We start from the raw sequence: 24,617 nt of genomic DNA, 5'->3' as shown, positions 1-24,617 counted from the left end.
AGTAAGCCTTGCACAGTTTCGTGCAGTATTGGTTGGTGTAAACACCTGCAGGTGAGCATGGAGCAATCTCTGTCATGAAGAAGAAAACTTCATTCGTTATAGAATTGGTGCTTTCTGGTGATGAGTGGAGAGACACGAGTTCTTCCTTCTCTTTCCTATCCTGCCTTTTGCATTTTGCAGTATTTTTCTCTGGTGCAGTAGTGGTGGAGTGGTCGAGAGGCAAGACCTCCGACTGCCATTCTCTGGGACTGGAGTTCGAATCCACTCTGGGTCCTTATTTTTTTATACACTTTTCGCAAACCACTTTGGCATTTATGCGACAGACATCAGCAGACACCTGCACCAGTGATGGACATCAAAACAACTAGTGGAGCAAGGCAATAACAACTATTACTGTAAAGCAAGAATAAAGGAACTTACCAAGAGTAGGAGTACCTGCATCTTGTCGTGAACTCCCATCAGGTTCATCCAGAGTCCTTTTTGCCCCTGAGGAGCTCGACCGCGGTGTATCCAGGTCTGACACATCATCTCTACCAGAAAGCACACGACCAGAAGGCAGTGATGGTGGAGCATCTGTTTAAAGTGGAGAAAAGAATACACTATTTTGCAAATAAATCAATACACTTAGAATAGCCTCAGTACATGTTCTAAAGAAGCAATAAATGAATTCAGTATAACTGTACAGCCAACAATATAATATAGATCCCCTACTTGAATGCTTTCTATTTGCATTTCCATACAGATTTTCCACAATTACTATGCCCCAAGTTGACTAACAAGCATTTCAATATGTGGGTATGGTTTAGCTGTAGCAAACAACCCAGATATGTGATTTCCATGGGTAAACATAGATTGTACAGATAATTTCACCCTCCCAATACTAGTTCCCACCATAATTATAAAAAATGTTGAGATGGTTGGAACAGACTGGTCTAGCTTTCTTTTCTCACTTCGTTTTATTTATGCCACACTCGTCAGTTAACTCCTTAACAGTCTAACATTCAACAAAACATCCATACAAATTAAAATTGATAACTTTTGCACATTGCTGATGGTAACAGATTTTTTTTTACTTTTGTTTTAATTACTTTGACTATCTGGTTTGGTCTGTTTATTTTATAGATTTTTACTGGCGTTGTTACTTTTGTTCTCTTATGTTTTGATTATGTCCCCCCATGTAATGCCCCACATTAAGACCTTAGGGTAAATAAATGAAAAAAAAAAGTGTATGTCAGTCTGGTACAAACCAGACTGACATACACAAACAGTGCCCTACGGCCACTTACATCACATAGACATATCATGTGGAACAGTGCCAAAATAAGAATATTGAACATTGCAAAATACTTTAGATGAGAGATCTTTGTAGTCCAAAATGTCCAATTACAAGACCTTCAAGCATTTTATAATTGGCTAACCTTATTAATAAAAAGTTGCTAATTGTTTTTCATATGTCAGTAATATTAGAGGTCTGAAATTCTGCTGGTATATAGTGAGAATGAAATTGACCAGCTTATGTGAGTGTACTGCTGTTGTGGATGCTTCAGTGAAATCAAATTTCACTACATAAAATATGTGGGACTCGTGTATCTAGTGGGGCCGCAGCCAACTAAGGAGCACCACAGGTATGTCCACAGGATTCGTCTCTTCCCACTGGAACCAAATAATCTTCTTTGACGCCCAACACATCACCAGTTTTGCACTCTCTACAGAAAGTCTGACAGATATTTGGAGGCACCTCTGCAAATTATTTACAATTTGTAAAAAAAAATATGCCCATCAGATGTTCAATTAACACCTGTGTTTTCTTGGGAGACAGACAGATATAGAACAATAATGCTCTATGTACACAACAGCTTGCTATACCTGATATCAAGATTTTTACCCTCGTATTTAGGGGAATTCATTTGGAGGATTTTATATTCTTCAAAATCCAGGGATAAAAATTGGGCACTACAGTTGACTCCCATTAAGACAAACCCAATTAAGGCAAGTTTTTGGATATGAGGAACAAATTGTAAACATTTGTTTGGTTTTTCGCTCACTAAACACAACTGTTGATTCGCTTAGCTGAATTGTGCCGCCGCCACTGACATCTGGACTCAGCTCAACGAGAGGCCCAGATCAGCCGACATTAGGGAGGCAATTCTGCTAGCTACATGAGAAGCTACATACATGGTATTTCTGTGGGCACATACAGCTATTCAAGCATCGAACGATGACATGAAAAACTGCAGAGCTGGCACTACTGAAACGTTATTTCAGAAGGTCCTCAGGCTGCCTTTGCAGGCTTATAATTTTTGTGAGGACACTGACCAGGAACCTTGTACAAGAACCAGCTGAAAATGCCTGAAATATTTTGGTGCAGTTTGTTTCAAACATAAGAGAACTGAAGAATGTTTTAGCAAGTTAGGTGAGATGTCAGCTTTTTGTGCAAATGCAAAGGTTTGCACAGCACCAACAAGCAACAATCACTCGACTGAGCAACAGTTGTGTAAAGCAATACTTTGTATCATGAAAATTCAACACCTCTCTTCATACATCTGCCTTTTGTTTTTAATGCTGTTTAAGTTTATTGTTTTACATTCAGCACATTTTCATGTTCCAGGAATAATTGATTTTTACTTCTGCAGATCACTTTCATTAAGACGAACCCCTCATAAGGTGAATGATTTTCACAGTCCATTTGAGTTGATCTTAGCAAGAGCCTATTGTATCTTTTTGCGTATTGTCTCTTTATACAGGGACAAACCAGGTTTTTCCTGAGAACCAATTGAGAATTCAGTTTTGTCTGGGCTATTTTTGTTAAAAGAAAAATAAAAAGCATTCGGCTATTGCAGGACAGAACATTCTTCATTTTCGCACACAAGTTAGAGAATTCTTCAAAGACGTGCTTGCCGACACTCATGTTCCTCTTTTTTTTTTTCTTACCACCGTATTCAAAAATGCAACTTAGCTTGAAGCCCATGCTTGACTTGATTTATAGGACGCCTGGTGTGAACATGCCCTGTACACTCATTGCGTTTGCTTCGGCGCGTTCACAATAGGCGTCACTTAACTTAAGTCAAGCACGGACTTGAAGCGAAGTTGCATTTCTGAATACAGGGGTTACACTTCCAATTTTTCGAGTATGTGGTCACAAGAGGCCTATAATCATCCAACAACTGCCTCTGGTTGCATTTTTCGAATGGGTGCAGGATGGATGATAATTTTCACACCTTAGTTTGACTTTCCCCTTGATAATAGGCACCCTTTGTAACTGTACTGGTCACTTTGGAACATATAGTATGTGCTGGAATTTCTGCACAACTCATCAATAAAATTTGAATGGTGTCATTGTACTTTTAGAAAACAGCAAGAAGACAGTGCTCATTTGACAGTCTTTGCTAGGTCATAGTATTGGTGACTCCCAACTAACTTTCAAAGAACATATTTGAAGCATTGTTAATGCATCCTACAGAAAGTTAGGGTCTCATATCAAGAATGACAAAAAAGGTTACGAATGTCAACTGCATTGTTTTCTTGTATGGAAGTGTAATTTGACTAATTTGGCAAAAACTGAATGTGCTGTGATGTTTCATTCGTATCCTGTACGATCAATTTATGGGACGCCGTGTATTTTATGCCTAAGAGCGTGCACTGTGCATGTTTAATATTAGACCCGTAGAAATAAGGCAAAAATATTGTGATTACTTAATCTTTTATAAATTAATTCACAACCCCTTCTCCTGTCCACGGTTACTGTCTGCCGTAACGTTCTGCGTGCCCCCTCGCCCAAACTTACGTAATCCCAGCATTTTCTACGTGAATTTAGCTCGCATCTCTAGTGCTATAATACGTCTTGTAACACAACAAAATACTTTGCGTTATGATCTTGGTATTTTCAGCTCTTGTATTTGCTCTTTATCTGACTTTGGTCTTTGATTTATTTCAATTTTTGTTGCACTTTGTACCACTTTCTTTCAGGTTTTCGGTATTGTTTTTCTGTTTTCTGTGTAACATAAGTGCACCAATACTACGGTGTAGAGCTGTTCTTAGGCACTTTCAGAAATAAATGAAATGAAAATGAAACGTAGTTGAATAGTTTCTGTTAATGCTGATTAACAATGACAAGGTGGTCCGAATGTAGCAGCCGAAGCATGCCATTCTAACTCTTCTCTGCGCTTTTAGCTGAAGCTTATCACTAAAAAGGCCCTGAAATGGCAATTTGAGCACTTGCATAATGTTACTCTGCCATTCAACAACTATGTTTCCTGGAAGATTACTTTTCTAAGAGAAATGGGTTTAAGTAATTCGTGCATTACACTAGCTTGTGGTGTAAAAAGAGTTAAATACATTATCGGATTTTATCCCAAAAACAAGGTGCCCTACTCATATTTTACTTTGACTGCAACGAAAAAATTTTTGCATGTTTCTTTCTCACCAAGTAAATTGTAACACTTGATATTAAGTTGTTAAGTTTTTAAATAATCATCTCAACCTGAGCTACTGTGAAGCCCAATAATAGTGAACTTCGATAAGCAAGTGTAAGCTCGTTATCAAACAACTTGAACTATATGAAAGTTATCAATGTGATATACACGTCCAATATGAGCAGTGCCCATGGTTGAAGAGGCTCCAAGACTGCATGGTGACGCCAATATATGAAAAATTGGTTTAATAAATCCAGGAAATTGAAACAATGCTTAGTTCACTAATTTTTCACATGTCGGCGCTGCCGTGCACTCTTGGAGCCCCTTCGACCACGGGCACCGTGTTGCAGCTCATATTGAACACAACCGCACATCTAACTTGTTCATTATCTCAAACTCACTCGGAAGTTGCTACCACCACCATAATGTATCTGCTTTCATTCACAATGGCAGCATTGGCAGTGTTCTGTAACTATTGTAGACAGAGAAATGTGGCCATTTATTATTTTTACATGAAGTAATAATTAAACAATTTTGTTATTTTTGTTACCACATGACACAATCTGGTCTTTTGACCTGAAAGTGGTAGTTGGGTGCAACACGGTGAGAATTAAGCAAGACTTCACTTAAGGAGCAATTGTCTGCCGTTTGACTATTTTAAATATGCTGTTCGTTTTCAAAGGTCCCTGGGGTATTTTGCTTTTGCTTTACGAAAATGCCAAGTACAATAAATTCACGATTACACTGCAAAACAGGAATATGATATACATGGGTTGAAACACATATATATGAGCCCCATTGAATGTATTAAAGAATTTTCATGTGTTCTGTGGTTCATTATAAGGTGCTCCACTCATTTTATTTCTCACTTTCTAATAATGTTTCCTGCCATGTAAATTGAAGCACTCAATATAAAGTGTAATGGTATTATACAATAGTATAATTTTCCAACTAGTTCCATGATTACAATTCTGATTATGATAACTACAATGTTGCGCTAGAGTTCGACATGATTATCTTACAACATGACAGCTAATCCCCATGCCTTTATGTGCTGCAGCAAAGATTCCTAACAATGAATTCAGTAAAATTCCCTGCAAGTTGTTTTTTTTTTATAATGACTACATAACAAGTATTTCAAGTCACATTGTGTAACCTTGCTTATAGTTAAATCTGTAATAGTTTAGCTATTAAAAGTAAAAGTGGCTTCGTGCATACAAGCCCATGTCTCTCAGTAAAATGTATTCTTCCTCCTAGTGCATCCAAACAGTCAAAATGTTTTAAAGAAATATGGACACCAAAGAAAAATATTTTAGATGGGAGTGTATGAATATCATGCAAGCTTTTCCACTTGCATACAATATTTTAGCCATTTATGCACCAGAGAATCATGCTACAATTCCCAAACGTCACAGAATTTACAAGAGTCAGTGCATGCACAGTAATTACTACATTTTTATATTTCCTCAAGAACATTTAAGAAGGGAAGTCGACAAACACAGGAGGTAAAAGAAAGTTTGGACAAGAAAAGAAAACAGGGTGAGTTGGAATATGAGCACTTGGGTCATCCCTTCTTTTCTGTCTGTGTCTGTCTTACATCACGAACATCATTAAAAGAAAGTTTGTAAGACAAGTTAATATCCCTACAGATAGAACTTCTGAAAAGTGATTGCATATGTTAGGATAAGATACAAGCAGAGAACTGTGAGGTCAACCTGAAGCATCACATTCTGGACAGCTGCTGAGCATTCACAAGGGGCCAAATTCACAAAGCCAAATTTATCACTTTGGCTTTGAGATGTGCAGTATCGCGGAAGGATGAAACACGGCCAAGAAAACTAAAACCGTTTCAGAAAAATAACAAATGTTTAAGGCCACACTCGATAATAATTACATGTGGGGTATAAGCACTTCTCCCGCACTTCGTTTGTGCAAGAATCTTGCAGGTGCAATGGAAAAATTTCTGCAAGCACAAAAAAATACATTCAGCGAGATCCAATGCACACTGAAATTTATGTGATGTGAATCTTCAGTAAAACCAGTTTATTAAATGCTATACAACTAAATGCAATGTGGACAATTGTTTACTTTCATCCTATGCAATGTGTAATCTCCATGCAATTTTCATGTTTACACACTACACCGCTCACAAGCTATGCTGAAATGTAACCACCAAATGAGGCAGATAAACATTGTGAGACATCAAGACACCAATGTCACAATAACAATTAAGGCAATGCTTGATACTTGTCAAGGAAATAATGGTGATGAGAGGCATATGTACAGAGAAGTATGGTACTTATCTAAATACTTTTAAGAATTTTATACACCTTGTGTCACTATAGCACATATCCATTTTGGAGGATTGGCCAAGAATTGGCACATGCCCAGTGGCACATACTCAAGGGTTCAAGAATGGGGTAGCCCAAATATAAGAAATTTAAGATAATTAAGGAAGCCATTGAATATCAAGTGCTGTTCCAGTAAGAGGTCTGTGTGGTTTAGAGATGTCTATTAGTCGACATTATGTGTACAGGTCTTATGTCGCGATTTTTTTTTTAATTAACAGAGGTACACTCACTGGTACAATTAGTGGGCAAAATTTTGTGCTACATATTAAGCCAGAGCATCCGCTGGCGCTCGGTTGGCTAAGTTTGGGCCGCACAAATACAAGAAATTTAAGAAAATCAGAGAAGTCGTTGAATATCATGAGCTATTCGATTAAAAGCTCTATGTCCTTTAGAGATACCGGTGAGCTTTACTGCTTTATATATTGCTCAGAACAGATGTGCGCTCACTGGTACTACTTTGTAGGTCAACATTCAGTGTTATATAAGCCGATTTGCTGGAGTTTGCATCAGGTGCGCAAATATCGTGTATCTATATATCTGCACATATATACGGCGAGGTACCGATTGACCCAGCAGCAGCCCGGCCAAACAAGCCCCTGAGGTCTAGGCAAAGATTTGCTTTATAATAAATAAAAGAACGAATGATGGTCATATGCGTTGAAGGCAATAACTTATGACCCATCAATCGATCAGCCAAAGTGGAACTCACTGCTGTGGAGCTCATCCGCGAGCTCCAATTCATCCGCGTAGAGGTCGTCGTACTCGTCGTAGTCACCGTAGTCCATTTCGTCTCGCTCGTCGACACGGCCGAATGAGGCTCCTTCTAAGTGCCTGTAACGTTTAGACCGTTTATGGCCATCAAATGGCAAATACTGGAGTTGAGCGTGTTGCAGAACAAAACTTCCTGTGTTCTGCTTTCTACAGCAGCTAGAGACGACTACAGAGTTTTCAACTTTCACAAAAAAGCGCGCCCTCCGCGCGCCGCTGCTACCACTACGGCTACTAAGCGCCAAACTGCTGGCTACTTCGCGCCGGAAACCATGGAAACATAATGTCAGAGATGTCAGATAAAGTTGCTGTATTTATAAACATACCATATATCACTTGGGCGGAAAAAATTATGCTTTGAGTATCATTAAAATAACTACTGCTTGTACAGAATATTAGGGTAACTAGAATGTTTATATTCTGTAAAAATTTTGTTTATCTTATGTTCAAATAATTTCTACTTAGGACAAAATTGAAAGTCGTCTAGCCACCAGGTTACCGGCTTGTTTTGTTTTTGGATGTTGCTTTATGCGCTGTTTGTTCTCCGTGTGATCTCTGTGCTGAAGGTTGTGGGAAGTATTTAAGGTAATGCTTCACCTCATGTTTTCCATACTTATTGGCATGTTTTGTAGTGTCATGTATACACCTTGTTTTCTAATATGACGCAGTTTCGTTTAGCGGCTCTGCGTCGTTTCGCCGGATTCTTTTCACCTGTTCAGGTTTCACTTGCGTGGTTATGCTAATGTGAAGGTGTTTTAACAGAAAAGCGTGCATGGTGGGCTTTGCGAAATAGTGCGGTCCGCAATGCGAGTAGGCCGAGTTGACGGCATGTTTTCATTCGTCAAGCTGTTTACCAGATAAGCGAAATTATCCGTGCAATATAACAACAAGCGAAGTCAAGGTGAAGCGTCTGCACACACGGATTCACACGGATTTTTAGTAGTTACTTGTTGCCGTGAGTTTTTTTCGTTGTGCGTAATTCACAGGTAAGAAATCCGCTATGCTTCACTGAGCATAGTGAAATAAAAAGGATCATAGGAGAAGGAACATACTTGCAAAAATAAAAGAAAATATAGGGAACGAGCGCGAACGGTGCTCAAGCTGTCATAAACGAGTTTTCGCTGTGCTCCGGTCGCGGGTTAAGTAAATTGCAATAATTCATCGTGCACATTGACTCTTAAAGAATGCATATTCCTTGGAAAAATAATGTAGGAAACTAGCATAAAGGGTGCTCTTATTTATGAGCAGTTCACAAGCTTGGTTTTGTGCGTATGACTTGCAGAGTGGCGTAATCAGAGGAGGCAAATGTAATTGAAAGCACGGAAGTTGCAGTGATGAAGTGATGTTCACCGTAAAACATTAACTTTCGTGCACAGGATAATTTGCAGCCATTCGTGCTGAGTACTGTTACCGCTTAAACTTAATTGTGATCCTATCCGTAGGCCATGTCATTGACTATTAAAAACAAATATTGAAAGTCGCCAAATAATACCCATTGCATAACTTGGTTTCAAAGCAACATCAACAGCCTAGCTTCAAGCCTGCTTTTTATAGATGCTAGTCACATTTAGGAGAGTAGCCTCAACCCTTAAACACATATACCGACCTTTTTTTAACGACCCTATTTAAAAGAACTCCACAACAAGAGCAAATGAAAGTAAGACCTTCATTTTGGTAAAAATATGCAAGGTCGTTTATACCATTACTATATGATACAGCTTGTAAAACACTTGTGTAGACCATATCAACAGTAGCGTTTCATCATGTTATGCAACCATATGCTTGGTCTATGAGAATCAAATAAATTTTTCTCTAAATGGAAGTTAACGAAGGCTGGAGCACATGTGCAGATAAATGCATGACTTGCAACTGAAGTCAAAGATGTAAAGCAAGAATCTTTTCAGACTTACTAGATTTCTGGTTAGATTGTTGTTTTTCAGGATGGTTCGCTGGCAAGTCCCTGTGGGAAATTTCATGGAGCTTCTGTTAACATGCCATCACCTATAGTCAGCGACAACCTAAGAATGCAGTGGCTTATGTACCACTGACCAACTCAAAGAGAATTTGTATAGATACACCAGCCAATTACGTTTGCTCATTTCATAAAGCCGAGTGCTTTCTGTTTTCCTGCGTGTGTAAGATGGCTAATTATCCATACAGATTTATCTTTGTGTCACTGTTCGATTAAACCTGTATGTCTCAGCAAGCTTTATGGCCGATCGTGGTATCAGCGCTCAGTCAAACGTAATATTTTATCTAGAAACAACAAGCTTTTATTTTTTAGTTAGCCTAGCGTTTACATTAGCAGAGCAATAGCACTTAAGCTATGAGCAGATTCTAGCTGGCACGGCTCTGCAGAGCAGAGTCAAAGTTGGGGGCAAGCGCTGGCTTCACCACGCTTGGGCATTATGTTTCAGAGAGTGGAAGCATGGAGGGCAGGTGCCCTGCGGTTTTGTGGGCAGAGCATGTACTGAATTTATAGGTTGTCACCAAGTATACTTGCATATCAACATCTTGATTGAAGCAGAATATCGATATCCCTTTATATTTCTTTAGAGCACACCAGTGCTTGGCTCAAGCTTTCCCTCTAACACAACAGCCTTTGCTGCCAGCTTATGTTCCACATATGAGAGTTCTTTCGATTATTATGCATGAACTGTTTCAGCAGGCTGAAGAACCACATGCTATGCAAAATTAATTTCACGCAATGTTCTGACAGCTAACTGCCCCTTCCTCTCTCTTTTTTTCATGTCTACAATGACCAAGTTGAGGACAATGCTTAGGTTCAAAGCAAATAAAATAATTTTGCAATGTCCAAGCAAGAAATGCATTCCTATCATAGAGAAACTCAAAAGTCAGCAGTTCAAAGAAAACTTATGGTTGTCTAGAGAAATTGTTGCTCGCCATAACCACAGTCCTTTATAATCATTCACATGTGCTGCACTAGACATGTAGTCTGTGCCATTGCTTGAGCTGCTACTATCAACATACCATAACCAAATGTTCTCATTTCACCAAACTGAGACTGCATTCCGTCAACAATGTCGCCATGACATTGGTAGACGGGGCTCAAATGCAATTTCTTTTACAGCATCATGTGTTAAGGTTTCATTCCAGGGTGTTATGTCTTTTTGGTGTGCTGCATGACAAGTTCAAGGTGGAGCGAGATGCCCTGTGTTTAAACAATTACTAACAATAGAATGAAACAGAGAAATTTGAGGAAAAGCAGACGGGTCAGCCTGAGCTGAAAGTCCTCTAGCCTGCTACTCTTCTCAATATATCAGGATGAAAATTGCTGTAGTTTGAGAAAAATATTTGTAGCTACTGGGGTAGATTTCGTAAGAGTTCCCTGGTTAAAATTGAAACATCATGTGGAATTCTTAAGACTCAGAAATTGTAAGAGTGCCATTTGGGGGAGCTCCAGGGGGCTTCTAAAATTTTTAATCAATCACTGTGAAAAAAAAAAAAAAACATATATATATTGCAGCTTGAAACTTTGCACAATGATGGGGTAGTCCCTCTAAACAGTCCTGGGGGTTGCAAGACCTCTGACAGACGATTAGAAAATATTTGGCAGGGTTTGAGTAGGCCGAGGCAGTGCATTGGGAGTTCGTAGTGGCAGAAGAGTGTAGATTGAGTCTGAGATGCAATTTAGGAGATAGAGCAAAGCGGACGTCATGCTTGCACCTGAGGGTGCTTCTATAGTGGCATGACGCACAATGTCATGCTCGGATGTAAAATGAAGCATGCTCTTTATGGGCTTTGATTGTCATGTATTCAATGCAGAAGCCTACACCCAAAGAGCAAAAGGCCAAAGTTCGGTGTGTGTGCGTGCGTGTGTGTGTGTGTGTGTGCATGTGTGTGTGCAGTGTCTGGAACAGCAAACACTATTAAGCATAAAATTGCTGGGATAGCCAGTTCATACTTGTTGGCTTAAACAGGTGCACACTTTGCACAAGGATGAAAAATACCATATCTGTCTCCCTTTTGTCCTTGTGCAAAGTGTGTGCTTTTTCAAACCTGTATGCTGTTAAGCAGAACCCTTGCATGTTTGCTAAAGGTAGCTATTGTTTGCCGTTGATTGTTTGTGGCTCGATAGATTGGAGGAGACTGTGGTAGGTTCTGTGCCACATAATGCATGACACTGTCTTTAGTATATGAGGTTGCATAAATCCGTTGGGGCGCTTCACCACACCCCCTCCCTCAGTCTCCTCTGCCCTTCAAAGAAGGAGCCATGTAAATTCAAGAAAATATGGTACCGAGTGCTGTGCTCTGTGTGCAGCCAAGTGATTTAACTTTAGTCTGATATTTTTTAGGTTATGTACAGCCTTTGTTGGAAGAAACACAGCCACTGAGTGCATGACCATAGCTATCCCGTTGCACCTAGTTGACCTCCTGTAACAGCTGCACTGCTAGAAAGTTCTGAAGAGTGAAAAAAACTGTTGTCCTTGCTCTATAGAGCTTCTAGCACCAGAGGTTTCACTGGTGCAATACAAAACAGCCAGGTTTCTCGCTCATGCTCCTAGTGTCTACATCTCCTTTAATAAAGGCAGTGTATGTGGTTTTAGATCCTGGTTAAGTGGTTACTGTCATGTAAGTTCGCACCTGATCTTTTGTGTCATGCAGGATAGTGGCAGCTGGGCCATGTCTGGTTGGAAACAGCACCCTCTGCTACTGCAGCTGAAGGCTGCTGATGAGCACCTCTCGAGTGGCCTGTTCCTGGCCTCAAACAATGGTTCACCTTTGGCCCACTACCGGCCCACGATGCAGATGCTTGAGTACTCAGCACATGGCATCCCCTGGCTCTTCGTGTCATGCCTACTCATTTGGTTCGTCACTGACCGAGATTTGGAGGCATTTTATGTCAACTTGCTGATAGGTGCGTGCTACAGTGCTGTTTTTAAACTGCATGTGTGGAATATTTGCTATTCCAAGTGTAACTTGAGTCAAGATTGAATTTGAAAACTTTTTTATGATGAGATTATCTAGTTGGGGACCAGTTCACTGTCATTCACAGTGACTGTGCCTAGTTCATGGCAGTTTTTGCTTTTAATAATCAAATAACTGTTAGTAGGTGTGTGTGGTTTGTTCAACTATATAGACCAATATATGCAGTGTAAAATTTTAGAGAAAATTAAGCAGTGGTAAGTGCAACATGTTTTAAGTTTGTTAGAATAACAGGTCACTGTAGAAAAACTGTACCTCATTAATGGCTTCAACTTTTTTGCTTTTGGCAGTGCTGAAAAAATTGTTGCAGTTCTTGGTGGGCATTATAGTTGGCTGCTACAAGACCTGTGCTGCGCAGTGAAGCATCTGCTCTGTGGATGTGAGGAATGACTGTGCATTGCCTATTGCACTGAATATATGTTCGTTCTAGCTCCACTTTGTTCTCAAAGCACAGGTTCCACTTCCTGTTTTCGTGCATTTTAATGCAATTAGTGTAGTGAATATCGGGGTGGAAAACATTTGTAGTGTTCCTCATAACTGAAGATCCACTCAATCAGCAGCTCTCTGAAAGCAAATTGATCCAGCTGGGGAATAGTGAAGGGACACTAAAGAGAAACACTACATCAGCTTAGACTGATCAAGAATTCTTTCAAAACTCAGTTTCCGTTAATTTGGCACCAAGAAGTTCATTACTAGAAGAGAAAACAAAGTTAAAACTTTCATTTATTGAATTTTGCAACAAAGCACCAGAGCCGCTATGCAAATGTGATGACATGGATTTCAACATATTTTCTCGTATTTGAGCCATTGTGGCACAGTAAAAGTTCACCCATGATTGCAATGCACAGTAATTGACGACACAGAAAGAGTATGACAGGACAAGCAGCTGTCCGACAACTGTCAAACAGCGCTGGTCCCGTCCTCTTTTTGTGTTGACATCTACTGTGTGCTAACTCGCTTGGTTCGCCATCCTTGTGCAGTAAAGGTTCTCAAAATGCTATGTTTATTGCAAATCATTTGATTTGCAGGATTCTGTGTCCCTGCACTTCGAGTTGTCAATTAATTCGGTCTCGCGCTGCGATCTGCCGGCTTCCTGGTTAGTTAGGTGGTAGAGCAACCACCCTGGAAAGGCGTTGGTCTCGGATTCGATAGCCGAACCAGGACAAATTTTTCTTTGACTGTGAAGTTTTTATTTTGAGAAATTTGCATGGATTTCCTTTGTAGCTTTGGCTACTGTTGGTTGGATGAAAAGGTTTCCCTTTCATAATTACTGTGCTCAGACTGTGGCTTCTTTCAAGTACAGTGTAGTCCACCTTTACCTGCTGGACTACCCGCTGCCATTCGCGTTCCTTTAAACTGCAGTGCGTCTCTAGTGAGCTCTCCCTGCTACTATCACGTCGTTTCCAACTGATGCAACCTTTGTGCGTACATTTTACCATGAAGTGACTGCACACTTCTGGAGCCACACACCATAATAACTGCTCCCCCATCCCTACACCAGCCCTTTCCTTTTCCTCCATTTCTCTCCCACCCTTTCCGTTTTGAAGGCACTGTGGGCCCCCTCAGCATGGGCATAACACCCTTCTGTAGCTGCTCCTGATCCAAATAACTACTACTACTACTACTACTACTACTACTACTACTACTACTACTACTACTACTACTACTACTACTACTACTACTACATCAAGATGGCAAGTTGGGCCAGTTGGTTAGGATTCATTGTAAGGTTTGTAACAGAGCAACACAAGACACAGACAATAGGAAGGAAAAACGACAACACGGCGCTGACTCTCAACTGATATTTTCTTGAAGAATCGTCTAACATATATAGGTGCCAAGTTCAAAGAACCATGACATGCGCGAGGCACAGAGATACATCAAGGCAGCTGTGATGAATGTACGCATAATCAAGATTGACAAAAATATCTTGTCACGAAGAGCGATAGACGGCTCGCTGATACATGCCTTGTCTTTAATCTTTATATTGTAAGCCTCAGTGATTTCTCTTGTCAATTGGCTCCCGTGTTTAAAGATGACAGTAGTTTTTTTTTAAAAAGGGGTGACAACCGCACGACTTGCAATGCTCTAGTGCTCCAATGCTCCAAATGACAGAGGTGGAAAAACTAAATCAGAGGAAAAAAGATAACGTGCAGTAGTACTGTATGTACACAAGTTGGCACATGGGCTAAAGAACGTTCCAGATACGGCATCTATGTTTGTTTTTCTGCGAAACATAAGATAGGTTGCATATGTCCGATAATTGACAATATGCTGAAGGATAAGTAAGTAAAGGGAAAGTGCACTGTCAATCATTCGAACGGGCACATCACATGTGTTAAGCAGGTTGTGTATGCCATTCCGTTATCTTGTGGTAGAGAGTATGTGGGACAAACGAAATGCTGTGTGAATGTTCGACTTGGGGAGCACTAGCTATTTCTTCAAGGGGTTGTGCCACTTCATCTTCTGGAGCATTGCAAGTCGTGGCGTCACCTCTTTTTAAAAAAAAACTGCTGTCATCTTTAAACACGCGAGCCAATGAACAAGAGAAATTGCTGAGGCTTACAATATAAAGGTTAGGGACAAGGCATGTATCAGCGAACCGTCTATCGCTCCTCATGACAAGGAATTTTGTTACTTTTGTCAATCTTGATTATGCGTACGTTCATCATAGCTGCCTTGATGTATCTCTGTGCCTCGCGCATGTCATGGTTCTTTGAACTTGGCACCTATATATGTTAGACGATTCTTCAATAAAATATCCGTTGAGAGTCAGTGCCGTGTTGTTGTTATTTATTCTTATTGTCCGTGTCTTGTGTTGCGCTGTTACGAACCTTACGATGAATACTACTACTACTACTAATAATAATAAGTAGGCCTGATTAGATTCCATCAAAATCCATGATGTCATGGCGAACTGGTGCAGAAACTTCAAAGCAGCGTTGCCACCCATCTGTTGTTTTTGCATGTTTTCTAGCTTATCAACCTTCCTTTGGCAGTACGAGTGGCATTTTTAGTATTAAAGAAGCACAATTCGCTAATAGAGTGTAACTTGTTTTTCTTATTGGTGTCCCTTTAAGCTAGCTCCGGAACTTTTAGCTGCTGTAGATTTTAGCAGTCAAGTATTAAATCTCTTCGCAAGATACTGCAGAGAGCCAGGCTAAGGTCGACACCATACTGCAGTTGTGGAAATATTGTGCCAGTTATGCCAATCAGCGCCATTTCATAAAGCTTCTAGAAGCTGCCATCAAAAGGGTCTTTAGCAGATATTATTTGAATGCTGCATCAAAATTAATGAACTTAAAAAACCAGGGGCAGGGGTGCAGCCAAACCTTGGAGGTGCAAGTTACCATCGTAGACTTGGACAGCATGTAGTGTGCATCTTTTGCACACGAAGAGGTTTTGAGAGTACCATAAAAATTCAACCATTATGAATCTTATTGGCACTGACAGCACTCGTATCTGGTCAATGTCAGCACCTCATGATCAGGTGTGCATGTATATAGACAAGTCATGTGGCACCATTGCAACTAATGCTGGACGGACCAGTTGCCACACAGTGCACTATCGTATAGACTCATGTAAGGGCCGCACTCCCAACTTGGCAGCCCAAAATTTGAAAAAAAAAATCTATCGGAGAAGCAATCGCATTCAGTGGCTCGGTGCCACGCTTGCGCATCGATGGCAAGATGGTGAGAGCTGCGCGTGTGCGTAGACCTCTAATGCAGTGGTACATCCGGGGATCCATGGTGTGCAGTAGTCGCCGACTGTGCCGGCACCATTTTGACTGAAAGGTTTTGTTCCGTCTAAGGGCCACACCTCGTCAAAATTGTGAAAGAAAAGTGCGGCCCTTACATAATAAGTCTATACGGTATTTTGACTTGAACAGGCACCATAGATACTGGGGTAGGTATTCTGTGCCTAATAATGGCACAGTTGGTTACCATTGGCACCACACCTGAGCATGGTTTTCATAATAATTTTCTGTCCACCCTCAAAAACTCAGCTCAGCCAGGAGTGGAATGCCTCAGCATGTGGCATAGGGAGTAAAACAATAAAGCTTCACCTTAATATAAGGCAATGACATCTTCCCAAAATAGCAACTGGTACAATCACTTCGAGCTGTGCAGGTGTGTAATGGGTAGGTGAAGCAAAGGCAAAGGCAGTTGTGCTGTGATGACACCACAAGACCGTGATCAAAGGCAAAGAGAGAACGGAACAGAACTAGAGTTCTACTGTAGCTGAAGGTACTACAAAACAGCAATAAAACTGCAGGGCTTGCGACAGTCTACTTGAAAGGGAAAGTTGCAAAATCTTTCTTGTTTGCTATCAACTTCGTTCACATGTTTTGTACGCAAAAGGCCATTTACATCTTCAGAAGCAGGCTTGAGGTAAAGCATGAACTTCCCAAATGGTAAGAATAAAGCAAGAACAGGTGAGGAGGTAAAGCAGTGAGATCATGTTTTAAGATGAAGCATATAGTCAAGGAGCATTAGGTGCAGCAGGTGTGTCCCCTCCGGTCCCAGCAATATCATTTGATGAAGCAAAAAATGAGCAGCCCACGAAAAAAAAATGGAGCTTGGCCATGCTGGGGCTGATGCATGCTATTTGCGTGAAAAAAATGTAGCATGCAAAGGAGCCTAATTCCAGAACCAGGAGCATTTGGCGCAGTACATTGTACACATGTTGTTGAATCCCTAATAAAGAAGAGTGAGTCACTGGGAACACAAATAAATTTGCACTTGATGTTAGAGGGTCATAAAAACCAATACACTGCTGACTCCAGAGCACCAAAGTTTGAGGTGTTGGTAATGAAGCATAGCACTCGGAACTGAAAATCATATGACCTGACTTGGTCTGCCAAGTCTTCACTACTGCTGTCATTTAAAAATTGTGTGCATTACATGCCCAGAGTAGTACCGTATTTTCTGGTGTATAACTCGCGTTTTCTTTTACTGAAATTTTCGTCAGTGTCTTGTAAATGGTGCGACTTATATAATTTTTTTTTTTGAAAAACTGTTGTCAAAATTGGATTGGATTCTATGGCCACGCAAAGTGCGCTGGGTTGACCTCGTCTGGCATTTGCTACGGGTTGTGTGCATGCTATGGAGCTACCGGGTTCTTCTCATGATCGAGTTGCCAAGCGCCGTGCGAGAAGAACAGAGCAGCAACGCAAGCGGCGGCAGGCCAACCGCAAGTCAACCGACCCCGAAGGCGTCCCATCTGCAGATCGCTTTCAAGATACGGTGTGTGCCGCTGTGCAGACTATGCAGTTGCTACCAAAGTACAAGCCACCCCCCACCCTCCCGCACTGCTTTCCCGCTTTCCTCCCTTGGGCACTGTTCGACTCACCGTAGCATGCTTTCGCTCGCACAAACAGCATACGGCGCGTGGAAATGATGTTATCACCCTTGGACTTTATAGGGAACATCGCGGTGACCATGACAGGCAGAAATGTGCCTGGCAGGGGCGTAGCCAGGGGGGGTTCAAACCCCCCCCCCCACTTACCCACCCTTTGTTCTCGTCGCTGCGTGCTGACATAATTCATGAAACCGGCGCTACTATCACAATTTCATTCCTGGGCGCTTCCGTTTGGGTTGGTAATTTACAGCGAATCATGTCTGCATATGGAAAAAACTGTCACGGTGTTTGTCAAGGCTTTGACACACTGTGAAGTTTTGGGCGAGAATGTGGCGGCCGCATTCTGAAGCAACAAATGCGCAACAAATGAAGCAACAAATGCGGCAGCCGCATTTTAGATGATGGCAAAAACGCTCGAGGCCCGTTTACTTAGATTTAGGTGCACGTTAAAGACCCCAGGTGGTCGAAATATCCGGTATACATTTCCACCGCTTCCCTTCAGGTGCCGGTTAGGCCGCGCTCGTGCCGTGCGGACTGAACTCTTGAACTCCTGAATTCTCCTGAACGATACTCGCTGTAATGCATCTGCATTTCCGGAAGAAGTTCCTTCTTCGAGATTTGCCCCGGCCCCCGAGCCACGCCGAGATCGTCTTAGGCTACGTTCACACTTGGTCTCGAAGCTGTCGGAAGCGGCAAAATCTTGCAAAAATCCGCCCGCCTATAGGCGGCAAAACAGGCTGCGAGCCAAATCGGTCTCGGGCCGATTTTTTCGCCATGGCGAAGCGGAAACGTGGCGGAAAGTCGTTCTGCTTCACTGGAAGCTACACTAGCATGTAAAAAACCGGTCGTAAAATTGAACATGGCACCAAAAGTGTAGGCTGTAATGCTGATCGACGCGATCAAGAACCAGCCCTTGCTCTACGACAAGAGTGGCACTAAAACGTACTGTCAGCAATACTCGCGATAGTATTCAACGTCGCGCGACCGGAGGTGTGGCCACGAAGCCTTGGCGTGACCCAACTTCTCGCGCTTTTGCAAAGCCAGGCGAACCCACCACCACCGTTTCCGAGGTGTCCGCGTCTTCCGTTTATTCATTGTTCATTTCTAGAAAACAGTAGGTAGAAGTATAAAACCCATTTCTTCTTCCACTTCCACGGCAGACAATAGTTAGGCAGGTTCCTCATTGGCGCTCCATAATTCTCCTCGCACGTGTACGGTATGTTGCAGAAGTCGTGGGGTACTTTTCTCGTCGCGACTATAGATTGGGAGCGTAGGTCTCACGTAGGACGGGCAGGCTTTGGCAAGCCCCAACACAAGAGCCATCCCGGGTTTTAGCTGTGGTGTTCCCGTTGCCCCTTTGGTGTCCTGGAAGCGCCGACAATACGAAATGATGAAATGTTATTACAACTTGTAAATAAAAGCTATTAAATAAATATTATCACGCCTAGGCACCAACCTGTGACGGAGCGCTACCACGCCCGTGTGAGGAGAATTACGGAACGCCAACGAGGAATTTACCGAAAGTCGCAGATGACACGCGAAGTTGCGTAAAATGATCACTTTTGATGACGGTACGTGGGTCAAAGAATAAACATACCGCTCAAAATAATGCGATAATGAACGCCATCACGCCGACAAACGTACGCAGACGAGATGGATCTGGACGAAAACGGCAGCGGCGGCCGCGGCGGTAGCAAAACAAATGTGAACAACTTGGACAGGCACGGAAAAAATTTTCCGGCCGCTTTGGCCTTTGCGCCCGCTTTGGCCTTTCCGCCCGCTTGCCGCTTCCCAAGTGTGAACATAGGCTTAGTCTGCGCTTAGTCTGCGTAGGCTAAGTCTGCGATTGCGCCTCTACGGAAGGCTTGTAATTACTGTTGTGTTGTTGAATCTCAAACCAGCAATTACGGAACGCTGGTAGTTGCTGTTTTGTTGTGGAATCCCAAACCAGCAATGTACACACGAAGGGGTTGATGACAGCAGTGAAATTCCACCGACTCGCAACAGAATGCACGAAACAGACAGCCGACAAGCATGAATTACTGCTGTGCGCAGTACAGCATAAGTAAACTCTTGTTGCAGGCGCTGACAGTTCTCGTCAGAGTTCACGCGTCCTGAGAAATCGATTATGTGCACTATGCACTGAACAAGACCGGAGTTCATTCCTGCATCACTAGTACACCAATCAGTCGAGATTCTGTGAGGTACAAGGCCGCTTCCTGTTTGCACCGGCGTAAGTGAAGCAGAAATGAGTTGCACGCACTACTTTAAATGCATACACATGCCATATCTATGCTATGCGGTGAAATATTCTGTACAATTCTGAATCTGTTGACGTAAAGGCCAATGACGGCTGCACGCTCGCACACAGCGGAAGACACAGTGGCCCATGCCCTTGCCGCAGGAAATGCAACACTCTCGTATGAGGGAGCAGGGCGACGAAAGCTTCGAGAAAAAAAAGCATTACGCGTTTTTGCGCGTATTTAAGTTTGCTAGCGCAAAGACGCAGCGAACAAGCTATTGCTATGGGAGTAGGTATAGCCTGGTCACACGTGCATTTTCACGCGTGTAGCCGTCCTTGACTTCGCCCCGACGAGGACGACGCCATCTACGCTTAACGGAAATTAACAATTAATGATGTCTTCTCCGATCGCACGAGTACTCTCAATGATGCGTTTTCGAAGACTGGTCCATTCAGTGGCGCGATGAGAGACCGTTGCTCCAAACGCCGACTGTACCTGTCGTACTTACTGTATTTACTGAGCTTACCTTACTTGTTACGTAATTTCTTCACATGCACACGCGAGGGTGGGGGGGTGGTCCCATGTCTTTGATATACATGTATAGGGTCTGCTTAAACTACCGGACATATATTAGCGATCACGTGACGTAAAGGAAAGCAGAAGCTTGCCCCCTCCCCCCCGAAAAAAATTTCTGGCTACGCCCCTGGTGCCTGGAGTGTCCATATCATTGCTATCGCAATTATACAGGAGCGGCACCCATACGCTTGCCCTTGGCCTGCGTTCCCGAAGTGAAACAGCACTGTTATTTTTTTTATAAATCGCTTGCCGGATTAAACAGGTGCATCTTATACACCAGTGTGACTTACATAAGTTTTTTTTTTCTCCGGGCCGTTTTGAGGGGGGTGCAACTTATACAAAGGTGTGACTTATGGACCAGAAAATACGGTACATGTTTTGCATTATTCATCTTGGGAATTGTCATGTAAGCGGCACCATGCTAGATGATGCTATTGCTTGAAGTTTAATTTTTCAAGATTGCCTCTGTTTGTGACTTATGTGAAAGCAATGCTGTTACCCTGCAAAAGCCAGCTGTTGCAGAGCATTCTGTAAATTTTACTGGGGTATTGTTTCAAGGCACAAATCCACTACACAGTTGGTAGCATGATGCAACCAAATAAATCTTTTCTCTGGTTATATACAGCTTTGAAGCACACACCTACGAATAAAATTTAATACTTTCAAACTTGTCAATTAAACTACTAATTGGATAACAAATACCCTAAATGTACTAGGTCACTGGGAAAAACATTGCACTGGTTTGACCTACTTAGACTTCACCTTTTCAAGCTTGGCTCAGCTTGCATGATATACTTTGTGTGTTACACACATGTAGTCAAATAAAGTGGATTTCTGGTTGTGTCATTCCATACAGTGTTTTCGAACATACATACATGGCAATAAAGCAGTAAGGGTATGCTGCTTATACTATGGTGGCGAATTTGTTGACAGGCACGTGTAGTGTTAAAGTGCCAGCATACTGAGGTTTTAGTTGATATAGAAGAGGACCGATTGTAATTTTACAAGCATCATATTACTCTGTGGTTAATCGTTGCCTGTGTGCGGCTGTTAGGAAAATGGACAGATTTAGCTATATTTTGCTAAATGCAATGTGTTGATTGTAGTGGCCTGCAGTGACTTCTGTTTAAAGCCACCGGACTCTCTCAAGTCTCACTTTTTCAACTACTTGCAGCACTCGTGTTGGACCTCATTGCTGTGGCCTGTATTAAGGCAGTAGCTCGGCGGAAACGGCCCCCAGTCAACGTGCACGACATGTTCTTCACGGTATCAATTGATAACCACTCATTCCCATCAGGTCACGCATCACGTGTCATCTTCCTGGCATGCCTGTTTATCAACTACACAACAATCAATGTGGTCTTCAAGGTTGCTTCATTGGTGTGGAGCCTTTCTGTGGTTGCATCACGGGTGTTGCTGGGACGGCACTATGTTGGTGATGTGATAGGTGGTGCCATACTTGGACTGATTGAGTATTTCATCATTATGAACATTTTTTGGATGAGCACTGACACTGCACTGAATTTCGCATCGTACTTCACAACATTTGATAACCTGCATGGTGGCATTAAAGAAGTGGAGGTTTGAACAAAGCTGGGTGGCTGCATGACACCTCTTGTTGTAGATAGTGTCATCACTTAATGCCCCTCTTTGTGGTGCTCCTGTTACAGCCCAGTGTGTTTGTTGTGATCACTTCAACATTTTAGATATGTGGACACCTCTTGGTGAGATTCGGCCTAGAATAGAGGAAATTGGTTCGATATAGTGACAGCAGCAAATACAGCAAGAGGCCCTTAAATAGTTCACTGATGCTTTTTACCTTACAGTACACTACATTTAGGATAAATTTGAAGGTACCTTCGAAGTCAGCTTGTCTCCTAAAAAGTTTGGCTCCTCACTAGGTTTTAGCATTGTAAAGAAACAAGCCCGTTGCATTGCTGACATAATGATAATTGTTTCCTCAAAAAATTACACCTATGTATGTCACAAAAACGGCTGAAAATTCAGGCGCAACTTTTTTATCAATGCAACCACTCTCCTTGCCCGCAAAGACTGTGCATGTCACCTAGCACGTCAAAAGTCTCGCCTGTACAATCTGAGATCAGTATGGGGTGCAGCACATCAAAATAGCCAGCCGAAATGGGAACATGGGGATTTCCCTGATTATCGTAGTGCATAAAACTGCTGCCAGAAATGCACCACACAGTAAGAAAGCAAGAGATCAAAAAAGAGAAAGACTGCTTGGGCATAAAAGTGGCGTGGGACCGCTATGGCAAAAGGTAAGGGAGCAATGTGGCTTGCAAAACACTAGTCCAGGCACGGGGATAAAGCTCATGTTGCGAGGAAGGTCTGCTCCCATCCTTGCCGGATTGCTTCACATTCACTTGCTTCTATCTTTGCCATTAGCAAACCGTTTTGAAAAATTATTGTGATTAATTGCTTCCTGAAAGGCACTTCACAGCTTCCAGTACATAGAAAATTTTCGGTGGTTCCTGGTGAGGTTTTTTTTTTTTTTTTTTTAAAGTGCACTGAATCAATGAAAGAATAAACAGAGGTTCCTGCATATTCAATATGAAAAATGCTGACAAGGAGTTCTTTGAGGGTCCACTTTCAGTAGTACTGCATATCCCATTGAATTTTCTTCAATATGAAATTAGGTAATGAATGCCAATCCCTTAATATAAACTGCACTGTTGTGAACTGAAACCCTGGCATCGTCGCATTCTTCCATGTGTTCATTCAATTTGTAACTTGGTGTTTGTATCATTGATTAGAGTTTATGAACATAACAGAGCAGATATCTTCAACAGCTTTTTAAAATCTTAAGACCATTTGGTTTTGAGTACGACCCTGTTTTACTTTGTTTGGGTAAAAATAGCCCAAAATATCCTCAAATCAGGGAACGGCATCTATAAAAATGATCGCTTTCTGCTCAGTTAACCCAATACAAGAAATAATGAAAGAAAATAAAGGTGCTTAACCCCAAAAAGCTCAAACACCATTCCAAATTAACGAAAATTAAAGCAACATTATCTTTTTTTAACCATAGAAAATACATTCATACCAAAAAAAAAGAAACAAAAACGGTGAAATTTTGAGTTAATAATCAGTTCATATATTCAATAATAAACTAATTAGTAACTGGGTTGATCAGCTATCCGCAACCTAAACTTTTGCTCTAACATGTCAAAAATGCCACTATGGTTCCTGCGTTGTGTTTACCACGCTTCAATCAGCATTTCGAGACATTGAAGTCAGCATATCAAAAATTATATGTTGAGCTTTCTAGGGTTTTTACTTAGTGACAGTGGTGCACCGACGGGGGGGGGGGTTCAGGGGTTGTAATCCCTCCTTGAGGCCCCCTTAACCCCTTTTCTTTCCTTGCACATTTGAGTACTGCAACTAAGATATAAGACGCGCAATCGTCTGCACACTCGCAAAAAGCGCATTTTTTGACAATTTCCCGTGAAGAAATCGAAATTACTGCTGTTTAGATGGTATTGGCAAACTGTCAACCCCCCCTGGCAAAGATCCTGGGTGCGCTACTGCTTAGTGAAATATATCAAACCCAGAAATGAATGCCTTTGTGTGTGTGTGTTGGGGGCCATATAATGATGCGTTCCCATCCAAAAATATAAATTAGCCTGTAGGTCAAATTATTAGGTGTTGGTAGCAGCTAATTATACTTTTCAACTGAAAAGTTATGGGGATTTTGAAACGTAATACTGCAACATATAAGAATTTTCATAATTTTGTGCACAGTTGACTGTGCTTGGAATGTTAAAACTGGGCCAGACATGCACAGCTGTAGTAACTGCAACTGGAGGTCCTCTAGCTTGAAAGAACTATATAATAGCAGAGTCCTTTAATACTGATAATAGAGAATGGTGTGCTTCGCCATTGTGTGGTGCATGTCTGCTACCATGACCTATTCAGACGACACACAGCATGTTGTGGCA

The 24,617-nt window shown here is 41.8% G+C and overlaps 2 protein-coding genes across 3 annotated transcripts in view; one reads left to right on the top strand and one right to left on the bottom strand.

Annotated features, from left to right (window-relative positions):
- LOC119437057 (chromosome transmission fidelity protein 18 homolog) overlaps positions 1-7,761 on the bottom strand; it is a 134,765-nt gene extending 127,004 nt beyond the window's left edge. For both annotated transcript variants that reach the window (XR_007464835.1, XM_037704129.2), the window contains exons 1-2: positions 7,473-7,761; positions 421-573 (exon numbers count right to left, since the gene is read on the bottom strand). Coding sequence is in view for 1 of the 2 variants with exons in the window: in XM_037704129.2 (XP_037560057.1) it covers positions 421-573; positions 7,473-7,548 (229 nt within the window). In the remaining variant the exon portion in view is untranslated. The remainder of the gene's footprint in view (positions 1-420; positions 574-7,472) is intronic.
- A 283-nt stretch (positions 7,762-8,044) lies between these two features.
- LOC119437056 (polyisoprenoid diphosphate/phosphate phosphohydrolase PLPP6) lies at positions 8,045-23,945 on the top strand. Its single transcript, XM_037704128.2, has 3 exons — positions 8,045-8,116; positions 12,158-12,410; positions 21,833-23,945. Exons 2-3 carry the CDS (start codon positions 12,176-12,178, stop codon positions 22,243-22,245), a joined length of 648 nt encoding a protein of 215 aa, XP_037560056.1. The 5' UTR covers positions 8,045-8,116; positions 12,158-12,175; the 3' UTR covers positions 22,246-23,945.
- The last annotated feature ends 672 nt before the right edge of the window (positions 23,946-24,617 follow it).

The sequence above is a fragment of the Dermacentor silvarum genome, chromosome 1, assembly GCF_013339745.2.
Source record: "Dermacentor silvarum isolate Dsil-2018 chromosome 1, BIME_Dsil_1.4, whole genome shotgun sequence".
In the NCBI taxonomy this organism is placed as follows: Eukaryota; Metazoa; Arthropoda; class Arachnida; order Ixodida; family Ixodidae; genus Dermacentor; species Dermacentor silvarum.
The sequence above is the reverse complement of the archived record's forward strand: the minus strand, read 5'-3'. Positions and strand labels throughout refer to the sequence as shown.